This window comes from Carica papaya, chromosome 7 (assembly GCF_054855325.1).
Source record: "Carica papaya isolate Zhongbai chromosome 7, ASM5485532v1, whole genome shotgun sequence".
Classification (NCBI taxonomy): domain Eukaryota; kingdom Viridiplantae; phylum Streptophyta; class Magnoliopsida; order Brassicales; family Caricaceae; genus Carica; species Carica papaya.
The window spans coordinates 22,394,882-22,420,001 of NC_142315.1; the positions used below are offsets into that span (position 1 = coordinate 22,394,882).

Here is a 25,120-nt window from a genome sequence, read left to right on the forward strand (position 1 = left end):
TACAAACATGTTTTAGTTATCCTATTTTTAAATTGATTTTATGGTAATTTCAAATTAAAATTAGGCTGGATCACATTTGTATGGTTCCGTTTGAATCTATTTTTAATTCAATGTACACTTTATATTATAATTTTATTTTCAAAAAATCAAATTTCAAACTCTAAAATTTTTCTTTTCGCCACTCCTTAAGATTGTATTTCATCTAATTCTAGTTGCTTATTCTTCTATTTAATTCTTTATATTGATTTTAACAATGGAATTATAATCTAATTTGGATGATAATCATAGTTTTATTCTTTTTAAAAAATTTTAAGAGTTAAAATTTAATTCCTGTAAATTAAAGATATGATTTAAGCTCATATCTTAAAAAAATTTGAAATGGGGATTAACGGAGAAATTAAAAATAAATATGTTTTACATTTATAAATTAGAAATGATATAAAATTTAAAAGTAACCTAAAAACAGTAGTGATATTTTAGGATTGAAAAATATTTTTCTTACTACACAATAACACAATTTAATTATATAAAATAACATTTATATCATGACAACAATCGAAAACACTTATTTAAAAATAAATATTCTAAATTATATAAACGTTAAAAGTAAATTAAACACAGTATAGAAAAGAATCATTGGCATGTTACGTTCACAATTAATTTGAATAGAGATTTACATAAAATAACATTTAATATGACAGAGACCCAACTTAATATACGACAACATTATGTTTAAAAAATAAATAAATAAATAAATTGCTCGCGCACTCATTTTCTCCTTCCTGGCCTTTGCCCATTGATGTATTTGCAAAACACTGTCGTTTTGATTCGGTCGCGTCGCCTTTGAAAATGAATATTATAACATCACTTTTTATCACTGGATGAACGTGAGGTTCACAGAGAACGCTCGGACAACTCCCAGCTCGTCTGTGTTACTGAAATCTCTCTCTCTCTCTCTCTCTCTCTCTCTCTGTGCCTGCCTAAAATGCAAGTTCTTCATGCTCCATCATGGCCGTATCTTTCATATGAAGGAACAAAATCACAATCAAAGAGAGGTAATTCAATAAAGTTTCCCCATTCTTTCTTTGTTTTTTTTTTCCCCTAGACTTACCTATTTCAGTTGAAATTAAAAAGGAAATTTGTTCTATCTTTTCAGGATCACTCAACTCAGAGAAGTCTCTCCTGCTACCAGCTGTAAGATTCTCTCTACAGGCTCAGAAGCTTCAGAATTCTACGTGGCTATCGCGTAAACTGTCCGCTCTGACCTGCCTTAGAGCTAAAGCTGCTTCTATCGAAGGTAGAGGATTATCTTAAGCACATTGTTATCATGCTGTGTGGGTGTGCGCGCGTGTGTTTTCGAGACTTTAAAATATATTATTTTTTGTTTAAGGTTCTTTGTTATATGAATGTATCTATTTTCTAAGTATCTATTTTCTAAAAGTTAAGTGTATGAGCCAAAATTTTGATGATCTTCAATAAATATTAATTGTTATTATAAATTTATAAAGATAAGCATTTATATTTTATACTTATAATATGCACACTTTTACATGTTTACATATATATATATATATATATACTCTAATATTATGTTTTATTGAATTTAAATTCGAAGTTACTCAAGTTTGAATCAAGCTTGGTAGGGCTAAATTTTTCAGGGGAGTTTGGATTTAACTTCGAGGTGATTTTAAGGTTTGAATTATTCAACTAACCCGAACTTGAATATCCAAATTTCTTGCTCGGTTGGGAACCATGAAAATTTGTGTTCAGTGTTTGGTTTTTTCATTCACAAATAAAATAACTGAGCATAAACAAGACATGATAAATTCATAAATTCACAAACTGAGGCACATACCACAAATTTTTGTCTTCCTGACCTTCTAAATCACAAATTATCATCTTTAAGTTTATATTTTTCTAAGAGAAATTAACCACCAGTAAAATGTCTTGGTTCTTTTAATAATGTAATGGTATTTGTTTATTGCTAATGTCTCCATCACTTGTGAATTGTGGCTGCCTGTTGGTGGGATTTGATCTTGAATATTCAGGAGATGTGAAACAGAATATTCTCTCTCTTTTGGGCATAGTTAATCATGGTTATGTATATTATGAACTAAAATGTGAGAATTCACTTTATAATAATATGCCTTTATAGAACAATATACTTGTAAGAGTAACCCATAGATCCAAATTTGCACAGGTAAATCCCTCCTAAAACTATTAATTCCATGCAGTGAGCCTAAGAGTGATGAATGAAGATCTTGGGATATTTATTTGCAAGTGAAGTTTGTTGATTGTTGAATTTCTTTTTTCTTATTTCTTTGCGATAAACGATAATATCCGCTAGATATGTGGTCATGAGAGTAGAACCTGAGAGTCGTTCAGAGAGACTGGGTAACCTTAGGCCAAAAAGCACTCAGTTTTATTTGTAGAGCTTTTCACAGTTACTGAAGTTATGGACATCAATAACATAGATACCTTTAATCATTAAATTCACATGTACTATCCTGGCCTCTGTTTTCTTGGGATGGAGGGGCAGGTTGCAGGGGAAATTCTTAGCTGTCAAAACATTCTAAAGTAATCATGTTACCCAGATTATAACACTGTCATTCCCATTCTGCTTCCCTTTGTAGCTATGCTATCATGGTTGTATCTCATTCTTTTTTGCTTTCCTTTCTTCTATTTGATATGTCAACAAGTATTTGCCAAATAATTTTTTGTTCCTTTAAAATTTATTGTAGTTGATGTTTCTGCAGAAACAACTGATGCTGCTGAGAATGATGTATTGAGAGCATTGTCCCAAATAATTGATCCAGACTTTGGAACAGATATTGTCTCGTGTGGCTTTGTGAAAGATTTGTTTGTCAATGAGGCTTTGGGAGAGGTCATTTAGAGCTGTATTCTGAAGGTTCTTGTTAAGTTTCTTAGTGTAGTGCTTGTGCTAAAATATTTTGTCGTATTACAGGTTTCCTTTCGTTTAGAGCTCACAACACCAGCATGTCCAATCAAGGACATGGTAAATGACACAATCACCATTGCTTGATCAAGAACTAGCATATGTTTGAAATGGTAGACTTTTGTTTCATGAACTCATATAAAATTGATTTTTAATAGAAATGCATGGACACAATTCCTTGAAAGTTGGGGAAAAAAAAAACTCTCCAGTGTTTGCTCCTCATTTCTTCTCTTTCCTTTTGTCTACTCTATGCGAAAGATTTCCGCAAAAGGTTAAACATTTTTGCAGTACCAGTTTGCTCAAGCTCATACACAACATTGAAAGAATAAAAACTTTTTCTTTCTTGACAGTTCGAGCAGCAGGCAAATGAGGTGGTGCTGATGCTTCCTTGGGTTAAAAAAGTCAACGTGACAATGTCAGCTCAACCAGCCAGACCTATTTTTGCCGAGCAACTTCCGGCAGGATTACAGACAATTTCAAACATTGTGGCAGTTTCGAGTTGTAAGGTAAATTTCCTGTGAATTCTTGGTTCTTCATGGGATTCAATATGTCACGCTACGTCCTGATGCTATCTCATGTCACTGTCCGCTGATTTCTGTTCATTTTTCTTTTTTAAGAAGTAACTACTTTTGTATATGTTTTTGGTTAATACTGGATAACCCTAATTTGGTATTAAGCTAAAGGGAAAAAAAGTTCTGAAGGTTGTTCTATTCACTTAAGTTTTATTAACTTTTCTTGATCACAGTGGAATTGAATTATTATCTTTCCAGGAACCTGCTTCCTTCTCATATATATTTTTTCAGAGAAAATTTTCTATATGTACCAAGTTAAATGGTTTTTAAGATATCGAGCAGAGAATGTGGTGCACATAGAAATCAGTTCTTGCAATAAGGAAGCGAAGGATAAAAACAAAAAGGGAAGTGTCTTTTGCTGGTATCAAAACCTGATTGATATATGCTATCCTTTTGTCCTTCGCTCATAACACCTATTTGTTAAAAATTTTGCAGGGAGGTGTTGGAAAATCAACTGTAGCTGTAAATCTTGCATACACTCTCGCTGATATGGGTGCGAGAGTTGGTCTCTTTGATGCTGATGTCTATGGTCCTAGTTTGCCAACTATGGTCTCCCCAGAAAACCGACTACTGGAAATGGTAGTAAATAGTAATTAATTGAACTCTAGTTTAGTTATTTAAAGCACTGCTCTTATGACCTTATAAAACTTCCTATAGAACCCAGAGAAGAGGACAATTTTTCCAACTGAATACTTGGGAGTCAAGTTGGTATCTTTTGGATTTGCTGGGCAAGGTCGTGCAATAATGCGAGGTCCCATGGTTTCTGGGGTCATCAACCAACTCCTTACGACTACAGAATGGTATGGTGTTTCTTGTTATCGATAAAGTTTGTTTTGGTAGAAAAAAGAATTACTCGATTACATCGTTTGATGCGGTTGGTAGTAAATATTCCAGGTTGATTTCCAGAGAGTAATACATTATTGAGAACCTGATTAGTTCTACCATTGCAGGGGAGAGCTGGACTACCTGGTCATCGACATGCCACCAGGAACTGGCGATATTCAGCTCACATTATGCCAGGTTGTCTTCTAATTTCCTCCACCTCTACTAAAATCAACAATTTATTTGATCTATTTCTATATATTTTTCTCCTTTTAGATACATATATTTGCAAATTGCAAATAAGCTCTCTGCTCAAAATTCTACTCTCTATATATTCATGTTTAATATTAAGTAAAATGAGATATGCAGGTGGTGCCATTAACTGCTGCTGTTATTGTTACCACCCCTCAAAAGCTGGCATTCATTGATGTTGCAAAAGGAGTACGCATGTTTTCAACGCTTAAGGTGCTTCTCTCTTCTTAAATATTCCTTGTTAAATTAACATGTTAATATCATAAAACAGATTAAGCTTTATAGACATTTTAGAATATGGATGGAACTTGTCATTTTATATTCAATGGACTAATTATTATGGGGTTCCCTTGTCATTACATATTTTGCTTGTTCATGGTATAGGTTCCGTCCGTTGCTGTAGTTGAGAATATGTGCCACTTTGATGCTGATGGAAAACGTTATTATCCTTTTGGCAGAGGTTCAGGTTCTCAGGTATGCAGGTTGTCCATTTATTAATTTCTTTCATTTGTCCATAGAGTAAATTCTTTTAATGAAGCCAAGCAGTGATGATAGCTAGAAAATTGTTTACATTCAAGTATCAAAACAATTGTTTCCCTGATAATTTAGATAATATCTTTTGCAGGTTGTCCAGCAATTTGGTATACCTCATCTGTTTGATCTTCCCATTAGACCAACTGTACGTGTTTTATAAGCATATTCTTATTGGTGATTACCCTGTGAATTCTGCTATGAATGCACAGACTTCTAGTTGTAAATGTGATCGCATCTTTGACATCATAATTGGTCTATATGTCTCTGTTTGATGGCAATTCCAGATTCCCCTTTCCCAAGTTCATCTTCCTTGAGCATGCTTTTTTGTATTTATAAATGCAAATTGATTATTAAGTTCATGTTATAAGAGACACTTGATCAAATAAGATTTGTGCTTTAGAAGTATATTGTTGGAAAATATAATGTGCCCGCCAACCATAAGCAAAGTGAAAATTTGTCACATTTTTATCTCCATAGCTATCTGCTTCTGGAGATAGTGGGATGCCTGAGGTTGTGGCTGATCCTCAAGGTGAAGTTGCCAAAATATTTCAGAACCTTGGCGTGTGTGTTGTACAACAGTGTGCCAAGATTCGCCAACAAGGTACCTCCCTAATTCTATCTAGTCTTGGTAACTTGTTTAATGGGATGATTATGGTTTTGTAATGCTGCATACATTTTTGAATTTGCCTGATTTGAAGTTTTAAGTTTTGTATTTAGCTTTGTATCCCTACAAATCAAAACAAGAGCCTAAGATTTTAAGAAAGCTTTCCCTCTGAACTTGTTTTTTTGTCTAGGAAAAAATCAAACTTCAACATTTTGGAGTTGTGAACCAATTTGGAGATTTTTGAGTATGATAGTTTTTCTTTTAAATTCCAGTTGTTTACAAACTGATTAAAATTAACCTTGTAATTATCCAATACTCCAGTATCAACTGCTGTAACCTATGATAAATCACTCAAGGCAATCAGGGTGAAGGTACCAGATTCAGATGAAGAATTCCTTCTGCATCCTGCTACTGTGAGAAGGAATGATCGCTCTGCACAAAGTGTGGTATATAAGATTTTTTTTCTTCTTTCCTTTCCTAATTACTTCGTAATTTGTGAATTCTCTTGTTGAAACATTCATTATTGTAATAAAATTTCAATGCATATTGATTTTAGGTCCTCATCAAAACCTTCTACTATGTGAACTGAGTAATCTGACACATTTAGTGTGCAAATCTCATTCAGCAACCAAACCTTTGAAGCTGAGTTCTTAGTTGTCAGGTTTCTGTCTGCTAATGGGACAAGGGATGTCAGGGAATCTTATTTTTATTTTCAGCATGTGAAAGGTTGATTTTGTGAAATCAGATAAGATTTTAGAGGAACAGGATAAATGGAGAAAAGAGAATAAAGTAAATGAAAATATATCAGCAAAAGGAATTTATTTGAAACAGTAACACAAACATCTGAGCCAGTATGTTAAATAATCAAAGTTGATTCACTTTTGTAGGATATTGATTTTTCAACCAGGTATTCTCATCATTTAACATAGAAGGATTTTGTCAATAATATGGGAGTCTAGGACAAAACCAGAAGCCTATAAATGTGAATTGCCTATCAAGTAAATGGATTGAGCTAGAGGTAGAACCATGGAAGTTAACATGTATTTTGAGACTTGTACAGGAATATTAATAATGTACCAAATGATGAAAGCAACTGAAACCCGGGCAACTATTAGGTGCTCCAGAAATAGAGATAGCTGGTAGACGCTATAACTATGATTGGTTTATTTCAAATCACTGTACACCAATTATGGAAAAAGATTGAAATGTATAAATTGAAGAGTTTTGTGAATGGAGATTTTGTGAAGAAATTCTCACTTTTTTCTCTTATTAATTTTAGGCACCAAAGGGTGCTATTTATAGAAGAAAAAATCAGACATCTTTTCAGAAATGTGAGGAAGGGTGATAATAGATTTCTGTTATTATCATGCCACCTCATCTTTTAGAAGAATGACATCTTACCTACTAGGAATATTCCACTCTATATAACATAATGGAGAAGAAGAAGTACTTAATTTATTACAATATTTTCTACACTTCCCCTCAATCTAGTTTACATATATATTGAGTAAACTTAGATTGGATACAATATTATCAAATATCTGTTTTGGTAGTGTCTTTGTTAGGATGTTAGCAACTTGTTGATTTAAAGGGTTGTGCATAAGAGCTATGGTTCTATCTTCAATCTCTACTTTGATGAAATGTTGATCTACTTCTACATGCTTAGTCCTGTATGCTGATTGTTGATTGATTGTTATACCACACTTTCATAAAAGTATCAATAGATGTCTTTAATTCTAGTAGTATTCTTCTCATCCATATCCCTTCACAAATTCCATGTGCAAGTGCTCGAAATTCGGATTCTGCTCTGTTAGGGGATACTACAGATTGCTTATTGCTGCGCCATGTGACCAGATTTCCCCACAGAAATGTGCAGTAGCCAGAAGTGGATCTCCTGTCGATTATCGATCCTGTCCAATCAGCATCAATAAAGACTTCAATATCCCTGTTTATTTTCTTTTAGAAAATTAATCATTGACCCAGTGTCTTTTTTAGGTACCTCAAAATTTTGTACACGGCCTTCATATGTATTTTTAACGATTGATTCATGAATTGACTTACTGTATTGACTGCAAAGTTGATGTTTGGTTTTGTGTGTGCCAGGTATATTAGTTTCCCGACCAGTTTCTGATACCTCTCTTTGTCAATAGTCTTCTCACATTCTGTAGATCTCAGTTTCATTGTTGGATCCATAGGCGTATCTGCAGGTTTACAACCAAGTATATCTGTTTCCTTCAAGAGATTCAGGACATTTCCGTTGTGATACTAAAATTCCTTTTTTAAACCGGACAATTTCCATATCTAGGAAGTACTTGAGCATTCTAAGATCTTTAATTTCGAATTCCTTGCCCAGAAACTCTTTAAGTCTTCGAATTTCCTCAATATGATCTCCTGTGAGGATAATATCATCTACATACACAATTAGAATTGATATTTTACCTGAGATACAGTGTTTGACAAATAAAGTGTGATCTGATTGACATTATTCATACCCAATATGTTTTACAGCCCTAGTAAATCTGTCAAACTAAGCTCTTGGGGATTGCTTGAGTCCATTTAGTGATTTTTTGAGTCTGCAAACCTTGTGAGACTGATCTTCTACTTCCAAATCTGGTGGGATTTTCATGTCTTTTTCTAAATCACCATTCAGAAATTCATTTTTTACATTCAGTTGATAAAGGGGCTAGTCATGATTTGATGCAAGAGAGATTAGTACCTGTATTGTGTTGTGCTTGGCGACTGAAGCAAAGGTCTCCTGATAGTCTATACCATAGAACTAAGTAAAACCCTTGGCCACAAGGCGTGTTTTGAGTCGATTTACACTCCCATCTGGGTTGTACTTGGTCATGAATATCCATTTATATCCAACTAGTCGTTTCCCTGGAGGTAGCTCAGACAATTCCCATGTCCCATTTTTTTCAAGAGCACTAATCTCTTGTTGAATTGTTGTACTCCACTCTAGTATTTGAAGAGCTTCATGCACTATCTTTGGTTCTGAAGAACTGCTGTCAAGTTTGCTCACAAATGCATGATGTTTCAGAGATAGATTGCCGAATGATACATAATCTTGTGTGGGATATTTTGCGCATAATCTGGTACCTTTTCTTACAGCAATAGGTAAGTCAATACCAGTAGCAGAGTCAGTAACAAGTACCTCATTACCTGTTTATTCTTTAACCATTGGGTGGGTACAGATTCATGGCAAGTCCTGGTTGGTTTCAGTACTTGTTTCCCACGAACTTTGTTCCTTCTAGTATAGACACGTAGCTCATTTACTGCAGGTAGTGTACACTTAGTTTCTGCTGTAGATTCAGGTTTAGGATCAGACTCTAGAGGAGGTGAAGTTTGTGGGTAAATGGAAGGGATGCTGACATCCCACACTTGATATTTCTGAGTAGAATGCTCCCCCTGAATATCAATAGTGGGATAAAAAGGTTGGTTCTCAAAAAAAGTTACATTCATTGTATTATATAATCGTTGTGTATCCGGAAAAAAACATTTGTATTCTTTTTTATTTGACGAGGATCCAACAAAGGTACACTTAAGGGCTCTTGGGTCAAGTTTCCCCCGAAGATGTGAGTGGATATGAACAAAAGCAGAACATCCGAAAACTTTAAGTGGTAGTGAGTGTAAGATATGTGAATCAGGAAAGTTCTGAGAGAGAAGATCATAGGGTATTTGAAAATGCAAAATACGGGAAGACATTCGGTTTATCAAATAAGTCGTAGTGAGTATTGCCTCTCCCCAAAGAAACTTAAGAACATAGATAGTGAGCATAATGGATTTGGTGACTTCAAGAATATGTTTGGTTTTTTGTTCGTTTATGCCATTTTGCTGAGAAGTGTATACACAAGAACTATGGTGAATAATGCCATGTTTCTCAAAGTATTTCTCAAGAGTGGTTTCAAAATATTCACAGACATTATCAGTTTTAAGTACTTGTATAATGGTGTGAAACTGGGTTTGGATCATAGTATTGAATTTTTTGAAAATAGCTCATATTTCGGATTTTTCTTTCATTAGGAGGACTCAAGTGATTCTAGTATAATCATTAATAAATGATATAAACCACTTATTTTCGGATATGTTAGTAACTCTGGAAGGTCCCCAAACATCACTGTGAATTAATGTAAATGGTTTGAAAGACTTGTATGGCAAACTTGCAAACGAGTTTCGATTATGTTTAGAGATTTGACATACTTTACATTGAAACAAAAGTGGATTTTTATTTTTGAACAACAAGAGAAACATTTTTTATGGATACAAAAAGTTTGGATGACATAAGCGATAATGCTATAATATGATATCATGATCATTATTTGATTGACTTTTAGAAACAGAGTTTGTACATACTGCCGTTTGAGCTTGTCTTCCAAAAGGGTTTGTTTGAAGGAGATACGAGCCTGAGTGCATCCTAGCATTGTCAATCGTCCTCCCCAATTACAAGTCCTGAAATTCACACATTTTTAAACCAAATTTAGCAACACAGTTTTGATAAACAGAAAGTTTGTTAATTGATAGTAAATTGCAGTCCAATTTTGGTACATAAAGTATGAATGAAGGGTCAACTGTGGTATTAAAACAATGGAACCAGTTCTAGCCACTCCGGAGATTGACTTGTCTGTAATTTTAATTGTGAAATCCTAATATGGTGTTTTATAATTCTGAAATAGGGATACATTATCCGTCATATGGTCTGATACTCCAAAATCAACCACCCATGTATCCTGTTTTGAAGAACATGCTGTCAAACCAATTGTTGCTTTACCTTTTTGTGCCACCAAAGCACGCACGGGCTGAGTAGGTAAACAATTCTGCTTGAATAATTGTCGAAGGATCTCCATTTGTGCAGCATTGAACGGACTGCTTTCTGTAATATTTTCTTCAACAGTGGAAGCAACAATATTTCCTTGACGGTTTCCATTGCTCTCTGTTCTTTTGGCCTTATTCTCGCTGGGTGTCTTGTGCAACTTCCAGCATTTCTCGCGGATGTGGCCGAGTCTCCTGCAGTGATCACAGTATGGTCTTCCCTTCTTTCCATGGGAATCAGACCGCATGGTGAGTGCAGAGGTACTTTCGGCAGAGTAGATAGGCTGAGCTTCTTCCATCATCACCCCCCTCCTGCTCTCCTCTTCGGATTTCCGCAAATACTTCTTGGATGCTGGGTAGTGGTTTCATTTCCAACACCCGTCCACGAACCTCATCCAGATTTTTGTTGAGCCCCATCAAGAATTTGAAGATTCTTTTCTGCTCAACAAAGAGTCTGAATGTCTGAGCATCATTTGGACAACTCCACTGATGCTCCTCGAAGGTATCCAGTTGCTGCCAGTTTCGGGTTAGTAAATTAAAGTACTGGGTAACAGAAAGCTCACCCTGACGTAGCTCATGGAGAGTCGACTCCACCTCGAAGATGGCAGAGATATTATCTTTGCTGGAGTACGATTCGCGAGCTGCTTTCCAGATTTCCTTCGCTGTTTCATATAATATGAAGTTTTCACCAATGTCGGGCACTATTGAGTTAATAAGTCACGACATTACCATGCTATTCTCTATTTTTCAGACGCGAAAACTTGGGTCGCTGGTTGCGGGAGGAATAGTTTCACCTGTGAGGTAATCGTCGCAGCCCTTGCCGCGAATAAGCAGTAAGACAGAGGTTGACCATTGAAAGTAGTTCTGTCCGTTCAGTTTGTGCCTTGTGATGAACGATGATGCCTGCTCAACTAGGTTGTGGTTCGGAGTTGCAGGGAGGTAGGAACCCGAAGAGACTTCGGGAGGAGAGGAATTGAGCTTGTTTGTGGCCATTTGAATTCTGGTTCAGCTAGAAGAAGCTCTCGGATCAGGGTTTTGATACTATGAAGAGTTTTGTGAATGGAGATTTTGTGAAGGAATTCTCTTTTTTTTCTCTTATTAATTTCAGGCACCAAAGGGGACCATTTATAGAAAAAATCAGGCATCTTTTCAGAAATATAAAGAAGGGGTGATAACAGATTTCTAAGATTTCTGTTGTTACCATGCCACCTCACCTTCTAGAAGAATGACTCCTCACCTACTAAGAATATTCCACTCTGTATAACAGAATGGAGAATAAGAAGTACCTAATTTATTACAACATTTTCTACATAAATCATATTTATAAAGCTCCCAACTGATCTGTTCTATCGGAGTACCTAATAAATTTTCTTCAAATTCCATCCTAGACCTTCAACCTGTTGGTTGCTTTCAGAAGATGGTCTTGTCTGGAAAAAATCCAAATGTTTATTAAATTCTGCATTTGGTAACAGTCATATCCCAAGTCTTTTCACCAGTGATCAGAAGCAAACAAAATGTTACTTTCTTGGAAATAAAGGCCTTGCCTTGACAAATTCTTGTTGGCGGTTGAATTTCTCTGTTGTCAACACAGGCTCAGTTTTCCATGCATGTGTTTCAACTTCTCCTGTGCTTCTTATTTTTATTATATCCTTTTATCTTTTGTTAAACAGGATGAATGGACCGGTGAGCAAAAACTTCAATATGCTGACATTCCAGAAGATATTGAACCTGAAGAAATCCGGCCTATGGGAAATTATGCTGTGTCAATAACATGGCCAGATGGATTTAACCAGGTGATTGACACATCTCCTTTGATAGTAATTTATATATATATATATCTGGATCTGGGAGAAAGTTGACCACAACTGGAATATAGTTGCTCTAAAATCTGACTTAGACAGCTGATATTCTCATTTTAAGTAGAGGTTCTATATTGTGTAACAAGAAAATATATCCCTGCACTGGAAATGCATAACATGATATCATATTATGATGCTCTTCTGTAAATGAGGATCAACCCGTCTGAAAGCTATATTTACCTATAAGGATTGCTAACCTGGAAGCTGCACTTCATTCCATTCTTAAAGTTCTTAACCATCAAAATTAGCAATGACTGATATTGGTATCAGTAATATCATGAGTTCTCATAGCTGCAATTATTATAACCTTGAAACTCAAGATTTCTAATCTTTTTCTTACGGATTTCACACGATAGCTATGCTAATCTTATTTATGTTTAGCAAAAACATGCCTGCATCGCAGTACTTCTTGCCACCCACGTAAATAACTGTGGCATAGAGCAAGGTTTCATATGTCCAATTCAGGTCTTCATCCACTGAATTGAGCAGGGAAACTAAATGGTAGCACCTCGGTATTTTAATTTTTTCAAATTTGTGTAGTGAATGTTAATACATAAATAATAAATTTGTGTTTTTATGAGCTTTAAATTTTTTGGAAAATAACTCTTATCGTTCAGCATATTCTCATAGCCACAGATCTAATGTTATAAACAATAGATTTTAGATCAATTCCTATCAATACAAATTTTTTGTTCAACTCTATTATCTTGTAGTGATGATTAATTATTTGATTTCTTTGTGATATTGTTCCAGATCGCTCCTTATGATCAGCTGCAAATGATCGAGCGGTTGGTTGATGTTCTTCAACCAGTGGTTGTGGAAGCATGATATTACATTCAATTCTTACACTCGTAAACTACTTCAGCATCACCAGCTTCACAAATACAGTTTTGAAGTTCTCATTAGATTCTCCAGCAAGGAAAAATGGTACTGAGATGAAGATTGATGTAGTGTAGAGTGTTAAAGATATTTTTTTAAGTCTGGTTGTAGCTGTAAACAAACAGATCTATGGTAGTTATAAAGCTTCTTTGCTTTGCCTTTATATTTTCTTAATTTTTCGTTCTCATGCTTCTATATTTTTGAATGAATATTGGGGCATAAAAAAAAAATCGGATATATACTCAAAACACCTTTATACTATTCAAAATTATTCAAATTGACTATATTTTAGATTTTGTTTGAGTCATAATCATCCACAAAGCTGATCTAACCTGATTCTGTTGTTGCCATCACGTATCAGTTTACTTGATTCTATCATTTACTTTCACACGTCAGACTCTGAATCTACTAGAAGATTGACGTCTTTACGTTTTTGTAAACGACGTGGCGTGGATAAGGATAAGTTAGCTCATTGAGGATCTAGCGAGTAAGATTTGAGAGATAGTTCTTATGGTAAATTTAAAATTGTTAAAAGGGCTTCATGTTCTAAAGTCTACTGCCCAAGCTTGATAGGAAAAGGACACGAGCTGCCACACCAAAGAAGAGGGAGTACGTGTAAAGTGTACGTGTGTGTATATATATATATATATTAGGTTAAATAAAAAATTATATTATGCTGATAAGGTGTATGTATATAGGAATTTGAGGGGAAATATAAATAGTTCGCATTTACCCTCGAAGTCTTTAGAACATCATTTTTACTCTTTCAAAACTCTAGGTTTTCTCTATCATTCCTCTCGAATACTTTGTTTTGTTTCCTTGATTTCCTTTGTGTTTCTGCCTTTTATTTATAGAGTCTTGTAAGTTTGGCTCGTGAGAAAAGGTTGGAGGATCTCAAATCATTGGAAAGAAGCTAGGTAACTTCTTATATGGTATCAAAGCGAGGAATGGAGAGTGGACACATGAGCTAGACCATTATTCAACCAAACTCGTCGTCTACAGGTATGATCATTCTAGATCCATCAAATCTTTGTAGTCTATATTATATTGGAGCGAATAAAAGCTCTGGTGCAATTTTAATTACTAATCCACTTGAAACAAATAACTATCATACATTAGTAAGGGTACTGAAAAAGGCACTAAGAATTTAAAAACAAGTAAGAGTTCTTCGATGGAACTCTAACTAAACCAACAGATCCATAAGATCTATTAATACCACATTAGTAACAATGCAATGATATGGTAATCACGTAGATTCAAAACATATTATCCTCAAATATAAAGCGTAACGCGTTTTATGTTGAAACAGTGCATTAGCCATGACTTGAACTCGAACAAAGGCATGTGACATAATACACCACGAAGGTGAAGCAAGTGATTGCAAATCTTATGTAAAACCAAGATCCGATGAGTGTTTATTTTTCCAAGTTGAAGGATTTATTTGATGAGCTATTGAATTATAAAGAATTATTGAATTATACATGTGGGAGGAGTTAAAAAGATAGTAGAATATAAGTAGAGAGACTTTGTGATGAAGTTTTTAATTGGATTAAACAAGTCTTATAAAGCTATTAAGGCTAAAGTCCTGTTAATTAAACCCTTCCTCAGATTGAAAGAAGTATATTCTCTTATACAATAAGAAGAATAACAGACAAAAGTCTTAGTAGATAATTTATCGAATAGAGCCCTAGCATTTAGTGTGAAAGATGCAAATAAAAACCCTAAAAGCCCAAATCCTAATCGGAAAATGTATTGTTATTCATATTATAAAATGAATGGACATTCCCTCGGAAGATGCTTTAAGGCAAATTCAAATAAAGTTGTATGGTCGAATTGTAATATGCCTAAGCACAATGTTAAAGCTTATTATAAGCTTCAAGGTTATTCGAAAGGATGGAAAGATCAAGGTAAGGTCAAACACTCTAATGTCAATCAGGTGTTAGTTACTGAACAATCACAACCAAGTTAGACAAGCAACTCATTCTCTTACAAGAGTAATATAATCAAATTGTAGAGTTGCTTTAAGGAAGTCAACCCTTAGCTCATATGGTTCGGTCATCCTCAAGATTTTCACAAGAGCCTACATTTGTTGGTCTCTCTTATATGTCTTTATATAACAATATAAATGCAGTAGATTCAGAAGAATAACATAACATCCCATGGATCATTGATACCGATGTATTTAATTACATAATCACATCACCACATTTGTACTTAAATATCACTTATAACACTTTACCTTAAGTGGTCTTACTAAATGGAAATAAAATCAATGTATCTCATATGGGAACAATTAAAATAAATGATAATTTGATCCTACATAATGTATTTTGGGTACAGTTATTTAAATTTAATTTAATATATATAAAAAAATAGCATGAAGCACTAAATGCTCCTTAATATTTACACTAGAATTATGTGTGATACAAGACCTTATAACGTGGAGAATTCTTGGAGTAGGTGATGTAAAGAATGGGTTTTACCAATTTAGGTCAGGACGAAGGATCAAGGAATTATCTCAACAAACGTGATGTTTGTCCTTTAGCAAATATGCACATACTTCATTTTCCTATTAGTGAAAGTAACACAAAACATTGTCTTGACTTAATTCATTATGACATTTGGGGACCCTGTAATAAAGTTTTGGATGATGGTTAGAATTTTTTTTCAATTATTGATGATTATAGTAAATACACTCAAGTGTATTTGTTAAAAACAAAGGTTAAGACTAGCCCTAATTTATAAAACTTTTGTACTTTAAGTGAGACCTAGTTTAGTAAGAAAATTAAGATGATCCAAAGTGACAATGACAAAGATTCAAGACAAAAGAGTTTTATGCAGATAAAGGTGTAACTAATAAAAGTTGTGCAGGAAAACAATATCAGAATGGGAGAATTGAAAGAAAGCATCAGCAAATAGTCAATGTAGCTAAGGCTTTAAAGCTTCAAAGCAGGCTTGACTTAAAGTACAAGAGTGAAATGGTTTGGGTGCAGTTTACTTGATGAACAAGATTCCATCATAAGAAATTGGCAATAAGACTCTATATGAGGTATTATTCAAAACTAAACCTGACATAAATATCTTAAAGTAGTTGGTTGTTTAGCATATGCATCAATCTTAAATGCAGGAAGACACAAGTTGGATCCTAGAGCCAAGAGATACGTATTCTTTGTGATGCAAAAGGGATGGGGAGGGATAGTTTTGACTCTCAGAACCTCACACAATGTAACAAGCAAAAAGTTTAACCACCTAATTTACCCTCCCTACTTGAACCACAATTAATTAAATTGTTTGCAAACCAAGGTAACTTGAAAAGGAATTAAGGAATAGAAAAGACGTCATGACTTATCTAATAAGTCGATTCTGAATCCTTAGCTCAAAAAAAGCGGCCTAAAACTCCCTAACTTGAAAATGCTTAAAGACCATTCATAATTAGCAAAGTAATTGAAAAACCAAAGCTTTAATTTTATTAAATTCTCAAAATTAAAAGTTGTGATTACTAAGTTATGGGTGCTAAGTAGGATTACATATTCCTACTTGAACAGTTAAACATACTTAGACTAGAAAGCGTAAATCAAAATATTGAAATATTCTAATTCTAATCCAAACTTAATAAAATAATTAAAATAGTTACTAATTTACTTGAAGAAGAATTCCTCTCCTCTTAGCCAAATCTCTGTGTATTTATCTTTCTTAAACTTCAAATTTCAGTAGAATTCCTTCTAAATATCAACATATTAATCACATGTGAAAATTAGAAAATTTGTAGAAGTTCTTTTGCTTGGAATCATGTGGGGATAGGGAAAAGAAGAAAAGAAGTCCTCTTCGGACTCAAAACAATTTATTCGCATGAGGTAGGCGCGTGAGGAAGCTTCCACACATGCGCGGCTTGATTGCGTTTGGGGTAGGGACAACCCACACAAATGCAATCCTGCACGCGGTCTGCTCATGTGTATGTTCCTGCGTGCTTGCGGTATCCCTTATCTGCATAAGTGCGCTCCAAGTGCACGGTACCCATGCGCGTACAGCTCGCAGACATGTAGGGCTTTGTATGCGCATTGTGGCCATATGTATGGCCTACTTGCCTTGCTCATGTGCTCATCCCAACGTGCGGTAAGATCCGTCGGCATCTGTAGGCCTCCTTCTCTCATGCTCAAGTTTTAGCCAATCATGGGGGCTGTTCTTGGGAGTGGATGGTCTTTCTCGCACGGGCACACAAGTGGGTGTGCACACTACATTTGTTCAAAGGTGCAGCTTCCTCGGGCCAAGCCTTTCTTTGGCTGTGAGGCCTTGCTAGGCCCTTGGTTTGGCCAATGATTGGTCCACTTTCTTCTATGCGCATCTCCAGGCCGATGAGTTTCTTTTGGGACCTTTAGCCCATCTCTTGGATTTGTTTTGGGCTTTTTTTGTGATTAATACTGTTGAAGATTAATGTAAAACTGATAAATTATTTTATTTATTAGTTTGAATTCAAATAGGATTTATCTTTAATTAGATTAAAATATATTTATTTTTAAAAAATTATGTTATTAGTAGGAGTTTATCTTTTAAAAGATTTGATTTATATGTATCTCTTAGATAGTGGTATATTATTTTTAGTAAATTTGAATTTGATGTAAATCTATTTAAAGGTACTTTAAATTGTTAAATGTGAGAGAGTGAAGTCAATGAAAATTTAAGTTTGTTTCATCCTGAAAAAAAAATTCCAACAAGTGGTATTAGAGCTTTGTTGATTAGGAATATGTGAGGAAAAAAAATAGAAAGAGAAGATAAGAAAGTTTCATACATCAAATATGACTTCAAACACCTTTCCTTTAGCCTCACCTCCCATTTTTATAGGAGAAAATTATCAATTATAAGCTGTGAAAATACAAATATATTTACCGTCTTTTGATTTGTGGAATGTGGTTGAAAATGATGGTGAACTCCCACCATTTCCATTTCATCCAACTGCAACTCAACTAAAGAATCATAATGAAGAAAATTTCAAAAAGTACAAAGCGAAAACTTGCTTGTACTCTTCAGCTTCTGAAGTGATTTTTACTAGCATCATGACTTGTGAAACTCCAAAAGAGATATGAGATTTGCTTAAATCTGAGTATTTAGGCAATGACCAAACCAAGTTGATGCAAGTTTTGAATCTTAAGAGAAAATTTGAGATTTAAAAGATGAAAGATTCAAAAGGAATCAAGGAGTATGTTAACAATCTCATGACAATTGTTAATAAAATTAGATTATTTGGTGAAGAGTTTTCTGACAGTATAATTGTTGAAAAAATTCTTGTGAGCTTATTAGAAAAATCTGAGTCAAAAATTTCATCACTTGAAGATTATAAAGATCTCTATAAAATTACAGTTACAGAATTAATTAATGCTTTGCAGATTATGGAACAAAGAAGAGTACTGAGAGATGAAAAAACAACTGAGGGAGTTTTCATTGCTGTAATGTCAAACAAGTCTTTATCAACATTAAAGAGAAGAAAATTTTCACCATGCAGATTATACAAGAAAAATAATCATGATAAAAAAGATTGTTGGCATAAAGGTAAATCACAATGTTTTTATTGTAAAAGATTTGGACATATACAAAAAAATTACATGTTGAAGAATAAGCAAGTAAATATGGTTGAAGAAGAAGAATAAGAAACCTTTCTTTAAAATTTGGAGAAAAGTGCTCCAAAGAGTTTTGATGAGAAGTGCATCAATAATTGGAGGTTGGTGAGAAGTGCATCAAGAATTGAAGAGAAGTGCTTCAAAATATGAAGATCAAATAAGAAATATTGGAGAAAAGTACTCCAACAAAATAAATTTAGTGATTATAATTTCTATATTAAAGGAGAATATTGAAGATTAATGCATAAATTATAAATTATTTCATTTATTAATTTGAATTCAAATATGATTTATCTTTATTTAGATTTAGAACATGTTTATTTTTTTAAAATTATATTATTAATGAGAGTTTATCTTTTAGGAGATTTGATTTATATTTATCTTTTAAATAGTGGTAGATTATTTTTACAAAATTTGAATTTGATGTAAGTCTATTTAAAGGTACTTTAAATTGTTAAATGTGAGAGAGTGAAATCAATGAAAATTTAAGTTTTTTTCATCTTAAAAAAAAATCCGAACAAATACCATTTAGGAAAATGTTTATAGATGACCTTACTATCCTCGGGATTTTCTCGTTTAGGAAATAATGCATGTCCAGAATTGTTTTCCTTTTTGATCGGACAAGCAATCTCCCTTCACAGACACTTCCCAGTACGCTTTTGAGGCATGCCATTGCGTGATCACTTATGTCCTCTTGCAACCACATATCCATGAATATTTGAATTACAAAAATATTCCCCTATATGAGTCTCCCATTTGTCATGGGGTTTGTTCTTATTTTTTATCACAACACCTTGGTTTAAAAAGGTACAATTTACTTAACATAGAGACAGGAAATGAGATCATCTCAAGAATGTTATCTTTTATGAAGAGATATTTCCATTCAAAATCCACAAGGGGAATAAAAGCACAAATGAATCGTTTATTGGAGTTAATGAGGAGGTAAGACACATGGAACTTCCAATTCATACAAAGACAATAAAATGGCAAGAGATAGAGTGTAATAGAAATATAGTTGTATAGAATCAAGAAAAAAAAAAGAGATAGATGAAGAAGAGGAGATGGATGAAGAGAATTGCATTCAAATCCATCCACCTAAATAAACCGTACCTAGAAGGAGATCAACCAAGATTAAAAAGGTCCTTCAACATCTAAATGATTATGTGTGTGAGTCAATTAAGTAATTGAAATCTGAACTAAAAGGATCAGATGAAAAACCTCAACAACTAGGAGGAGTAATTCCTATCTCATCCACTATAATGTACAATAAGATCCATCATAATCATAGAGATATCTATTGGCTGTGAGTTCACAATCAGAACCTAACACATACAAAAAAGCTTGTGAGAGCTTTCATTAAGTAGAAGTAATGAAGAGTGAAATAAAGGCCCTAGAGGAAAACAAAACTTAGAAGTTAAAAAACTTTTCTTAGGAAAAAACTAATTAGATGCAAGTGAGTGTATAATACAAGTATAAAGTTGATCAAACACTTGAGAGATGTAAGACAAAACTTGTTGCTAAAGGTTATAGTCATAAGGAGGGACTGGACTATCACGAGATATTCTCTCTAATGGAAAAGATTATGCGAGTTAGGTTGCTTCTATCACTAACAATAGTAAGAGGATGGTATCTCAGACAATTTGATGTAAGTAATGTTTTTCTTCATGATGATCTTGATAAATAAGTCTACATAGAGTTACCTTCGGGATATCCTGGTGAGACAAAGAAAAAGGTATGCAGATATTAAAAAGTTTATATGAATTAAAGCAGACTTCAAGAGAATGGTTGCTAAATTTTTAGAGTTTATTATTGAACAAGGTTTTACACAATGTAAATAGATTATAGCTTATTTGTAAGAAAGGATAATAATAATTTCATTGCAGCACTAGTGTATGTGGATGAAATAATTATTTCAGAGAATAACAATAAAAAAATTAATAAGTTGAAGGAGGTTATGAACAAGGAATTCAAAAGTAAAAATCTAAGAAATCTCAAGTATTTTTTGGGATCAAAATGGCTAAGTCAAAAGAGGGATCCATATTTATCAAAGAAAATATGCACTTGATTTATTGAAGGAGACATGTATATTAGGAGGAAAGCCTTCATAAGTCCCTATGGAGTAAAATATAAAGTTATTATAGGAATATGAGGATTTTATTGCTAACCCAAGTATATATAGAAGACTCGTCGAGAGACTAATGTATATAATCATAACAAGATCTGACTTAGCCTTTTTAAGGCACCTCTTAAGCCAATTCATGGAGAAGCCAATAAATAAACACTTAAATATAGCATATAAAGTATGAAAAAAGAGCACCAAGACAAGGCTTGTTTTATTCAAACCAATCAGACTTGAAGCTCAATGCATATAGTAACAGTGATTAGGTGGATGTATGGACACGAGAAGGCTAGTGAAAGGTTATTATATTTTACTTGGGAGCTCGCTGATATATTAGAAGTCTAAGAAACAACAAACAGTTTATACATCATCAGATGAGGTAGAGTACGAAACCATAACAAACATATGTTTTGAGGTAACTTAGATAGGATATTTATTGGATGCTTTAGGTATTAACAATCTGTGAGCTATAATATTACATTATGACAACAAGGCAACAATACGTATAATTAAGAATCCAGAGTTCCATGAGTGGATAAAATATATCAAGCTTGATTGTCACTTGGTGTAGGAAAGGATTCAAGAAGGAAGTATTACAAAGCATGTGGGAAGTTAACATCAGCTTTTAAATATATTCACAAAGGCATTATCTAGTAGAGTTCTTGATCAACACATGAGCAAGATGAGAGTAGAAATTCTCCATCTTGAGGGAGGATGTTAAAGGGCTTTGTGTTCCACAGCCCACGGCCCAAGTCCCATGGGAGAAAGATGTGGGTCATACATAAAAGAGAAGGGATGTGTAAAATGTGTGTATTAGGTTAAATAAGGAATTGATATTATGTTTCTAAGGTATATGTACATAAAAATATGAAGGAAGTTATAAGTACTTATAATTTACCCTTAAAGTCTTTGAAATGTCATTTTTATTCTTTTTAAAGCCTTGAATTTTCTCTCTATCATTCTTATCGAATGTTTGCTTTATGTTCATCGCATTGCCTTTGTGTTTTTGGCTTTTATTCACATATTCTTATTGGTTTGGTTCACGAAAAAACTTTTGAGGATCTCAAATGGTTGTAGGGAAGCTATGTAACTTCTTACAAAAACTATTCTCTTTCTACTACTCATATAAATACACACACACACACATATATCCATACATATACAAAAATATATATAATATGTTATAATACAACATTCTTTTCTTTTCTAGATACCAAAAGATGAGCCATGCATTACACTAAAAATGTTGGGTGAAATCACATACTCGTCAACTGTTGATTTTTGGACCAAGATGTGATATTCCTTAGCTAACCCACCAATCAACAATGATGTAAAAAATTGTTTACAATTTTTCTTAATATATGATCTTCTTCATTTCTTTTTTTCTTCCATAATTATTGTTGTTCTAAAACTTCTTCAAGGAATCCCTATCCATGAACTTCAACAGATTTCTTCACTATGATTGTACATACTGTGGCTAGTTGAAGACACAGAGTTAGTGGGGGGGGGGGGAGGAGGGGAGAAGAGTGGGAGACACTGCGAGTGATGGGTCATGTTCAAGCAATAACATATTCAAATTAAATCAGTGTTGTGGGTCATGTTCAACCAGCGGCATAGTCAAATCAAGTAGGTGTTTTGGACGACTATGATCGGAGGTAACAACAGTATCAAGAGATCAATGGAGGGCATCGTAACTTTTTTGCCCTATATATATATATATATTCTCTACTATAGTTATTTATATTTAACTTATAACTTAATATTATAAGATATAAATAAATAAAAATTTGTAAAAATTAAAATAAAAAATCTCACAAGATATAATTTTGAGTTCAATTTTGATATTTTTAAGAATAGGCATACAATAAGAATTGTGTTAATTTTTCTCAAATTTTAATTATAATTAATTATTTTAACAGTGTAGGAAAGAAAATTAGCATTGCTATTGGGATGGATTATCTTATATAACTAGTGCGTATTGATATTATATTACATTTGCATTAACAATACAATGTAAATTACATTTATAGATGATGTTGGTCCTAGCAACTTTTTAATATGTTATTAATAAAACTGAGCTAAAACAATAGTTAGGTCTTTATATTTTTATAATTTATTTAAATTAATCTCTTTTAAGTTTTTGGTTAAATAAATCTTTATACTTCAAAAAAAAAAAAAATTAATTTAGTCTTTTTTGTTACCAGCCGATACTACCATTAACTTAGGTGTTAGGTGTCAAATTTATATAACTAGTGCGTATTTAAAATTGTCATATGTGATTTTCATAGTAATTAAATTTTTATTTTTAAAATAATAATTTAGATCTAGTCTAAATTAAATATTCTATTTTTGATTATTTATTTACTGACATTCATATTTTTAGTTTTTTTCTCTCTCTCATAACTCATTGTCATTTTTTACTATCTAAACTAAAACTGCAACAGCCCAGAATTTTAAAGGGGATAAATTATAAATTGAATATGGAAGTGAAATAATAAAGTTAAAGTTTACATTTCTTACACAATAATTTAGAATACCCAATAAGGTTACGGGAATGATCATTCTAAAATAACAACGAAAAATTAAAGAAATAAATAGAAAGTAAACAATTGGACATCTTATTCGCAACACTCTTGTGGATCGGGATCTGGATCTTGGTCCTCTTGATCTGAAATGGTTAATGAAAGAGTTAGCTATACTAGCGTAGTAAGAATATCATACTACTCACCGATACAGAAATGAATGTTGGTAAAAATAATAAAAATAACTAATGGAGCTCTTAGTTTAAGTAAATTCATTTATCATAAATAAAATCATTTATTATATACTTACCGTAGCGAGATTTCTAAAATTGACCTATAGAGGTAATAACACAAACAATATCATAATATTATATTCAATTAACAAAACAACAACTTTACATTTTTATCTACCTACTGGTATCTATGGGGGTCCATAGGGATGTCCCCACTACACGTGAACTCTTATTCAACATTATTAACTAACCGATCGTCCCCATACCCCGTCCAGTATGAGAGTCAAAAATATCATCCCTTAATACACCGTCCGATATGGGGGTGAAAACGGACCGTCTCCATACCCCGGCCAGTATGAGCGCTAAAATACCAATCATCAATACCCCATCTGGTATGAGACAACGTTCACGATTGGATTTCTTATGTACGCGGTCTATCCACCATCTCTCAGAATATCCAGTAAGGCTATCATTCATTCATTCATTCACTTAATCAAATAATTCTTCATTTACATTTAATTTTTAGTATCACAATTTAACGGTAAACCACGCAAAACAAGTAATACATGCATCAAGAAAACACAACTGAATCATTTTACCAACTCCAACGTATTATCATGCATTTAAAACTGTAAAATCAATCAATCAGTTAAAACATGATAAACAGTAATATATAACTGATTTCGGCTCTATTACTAACCTGCAATTAATTATTGAGATTTTTTAAATTATGTTGTAACACCCCAACCCTTTCTATTGTTCTTAATTTTATTTTTATTTATTTATTTATTTTGTAATTATTATATGAATATAATGATTAATTATGTAATAATGTATTGAATTTAAATTAGTTTAATTTATTTTAATAAAAATAATAATAATAATGATAATAATAATAATAATAATAATAATAATAATAATAATAAGGGGTACAAATTATTTAGGGATTTAATTGAAAATAATTTTGGGAAAAATGGGTAAAAATTTAGGTTATGAGGGTATTTTTGAAAGAAAAAAAATGAAAACCGGGGATCAAAATACAATTTAGAAAAATTACGCCATGTCAGCTGCTCGGTCAGCAGCCCCGGCCAACCAGGACGCGCCACGTGGCAGAGACACTGACGCGGGAGGCCACACGGAAGGGAGACACGTGGGTGATCCGCGTTCGCGCGATCGAACGGCTGAGATCCATTCCCGTGCGCACGGACGGCCCAGATCAAAAACGTGCACGAACGGCCCAGATTGCGCACGCATGGATGGTCCAGATTGAATCGTGCACGGACGGTTCAGATTGCATCGCAATGAACGGTCAAGATTCATTTCTTATTTAATCGCGATCGGACGGTC

The 25,120-nt window shown here is 33.5% G+C and overlaps 1 protein-coding gene and 1 long non-coding RNA gene across 3 annotated transcripts; both read left to right on the forward strand.

Moving 5' to 3' along the window:
• The first annotated feature begins 870 nt into the window (after window positions 1-870).
• HCF101 (ATP binding protein) lies at window positions 871-13,450 on the forward strand. Of its 2 annotated transcripts, none has more exons than XM_088207171.1 (15): window positions 871-1,055; window positions 1,157-1,297; window positions 2,742-2,884; window positions 2,966-3,016; window positions 3,307-3,462; window positions 3,964-4,107; window positions 4,186-4,328; window positions 4,479-4,548; window positions 4,720-4,815; window positions 4,987-5,076; window positions 5,228-5,281; window positions 5,614-5,737; window positions 6,062-6,186; window positions 12,220-12,342; window positions 13,162-13,450. In XM_088207171.1, exons 1-15 carry the CDS (start codon window positions 986-988, stop codon window positions 13,234-13,236), a joined length of 1,605 nt encoding a protein of 534 aa, XP_088063297.1. In that variant the 5' UTR covers window positions 871-985; the 3' UTR covers window positions 13,237-13,450. The 2 variants fall into 2 exon arrangements, with proteins under 2 accessions (XP_088063297.1, XP_088063298.1); XM_088207172.1 differs by having other exon boundaries at window positions 2,757-2,884.
• Window positions 13,451-14,048: 598 nt separating this feature from the next.
• On the forward strand, window positions 14,049-22,398 carry LOC148253062 (uncharacterized). The gene is made up of 2 exons (XR_015813529.1): window positions 14,049-14,289; window positions 22,229-22,398. It is a non-coding gene; the product is annotated as an uncharacterized LOC148253062 (long non-coding RNA).
• Window positions 22,399-25,120: the final 2,722 nt, after the last annotated feature.

What these genes read in the sequence shown, in the direction of transcription:
- HCF101 (XM_088207171.1), top strand. Translation starts at nt 986, where the DNA reads ATGCAAGTTCTTCATGCTCCATCATGGCCGTATCTTTCATATGAAGGA. An exon ending in GCAGAGGTTCAGGTTCTCAG is followed by an intron (nt 5,077 to 5,227) that starts GTATGCAGGTTG and finishes TATCTTTTGCAG; the next exon opens with GTTGTCCAGCAATTTGGTAT. An exon ending in TGCCAAGATTCGCCAACAAG is followed by an intron (nt 5,738 to 6,061) that starts GTACCTCCCTAA and finishes CCAATACTCCAG; the next exon opens with TATCAACTGCTGTAACCTAT.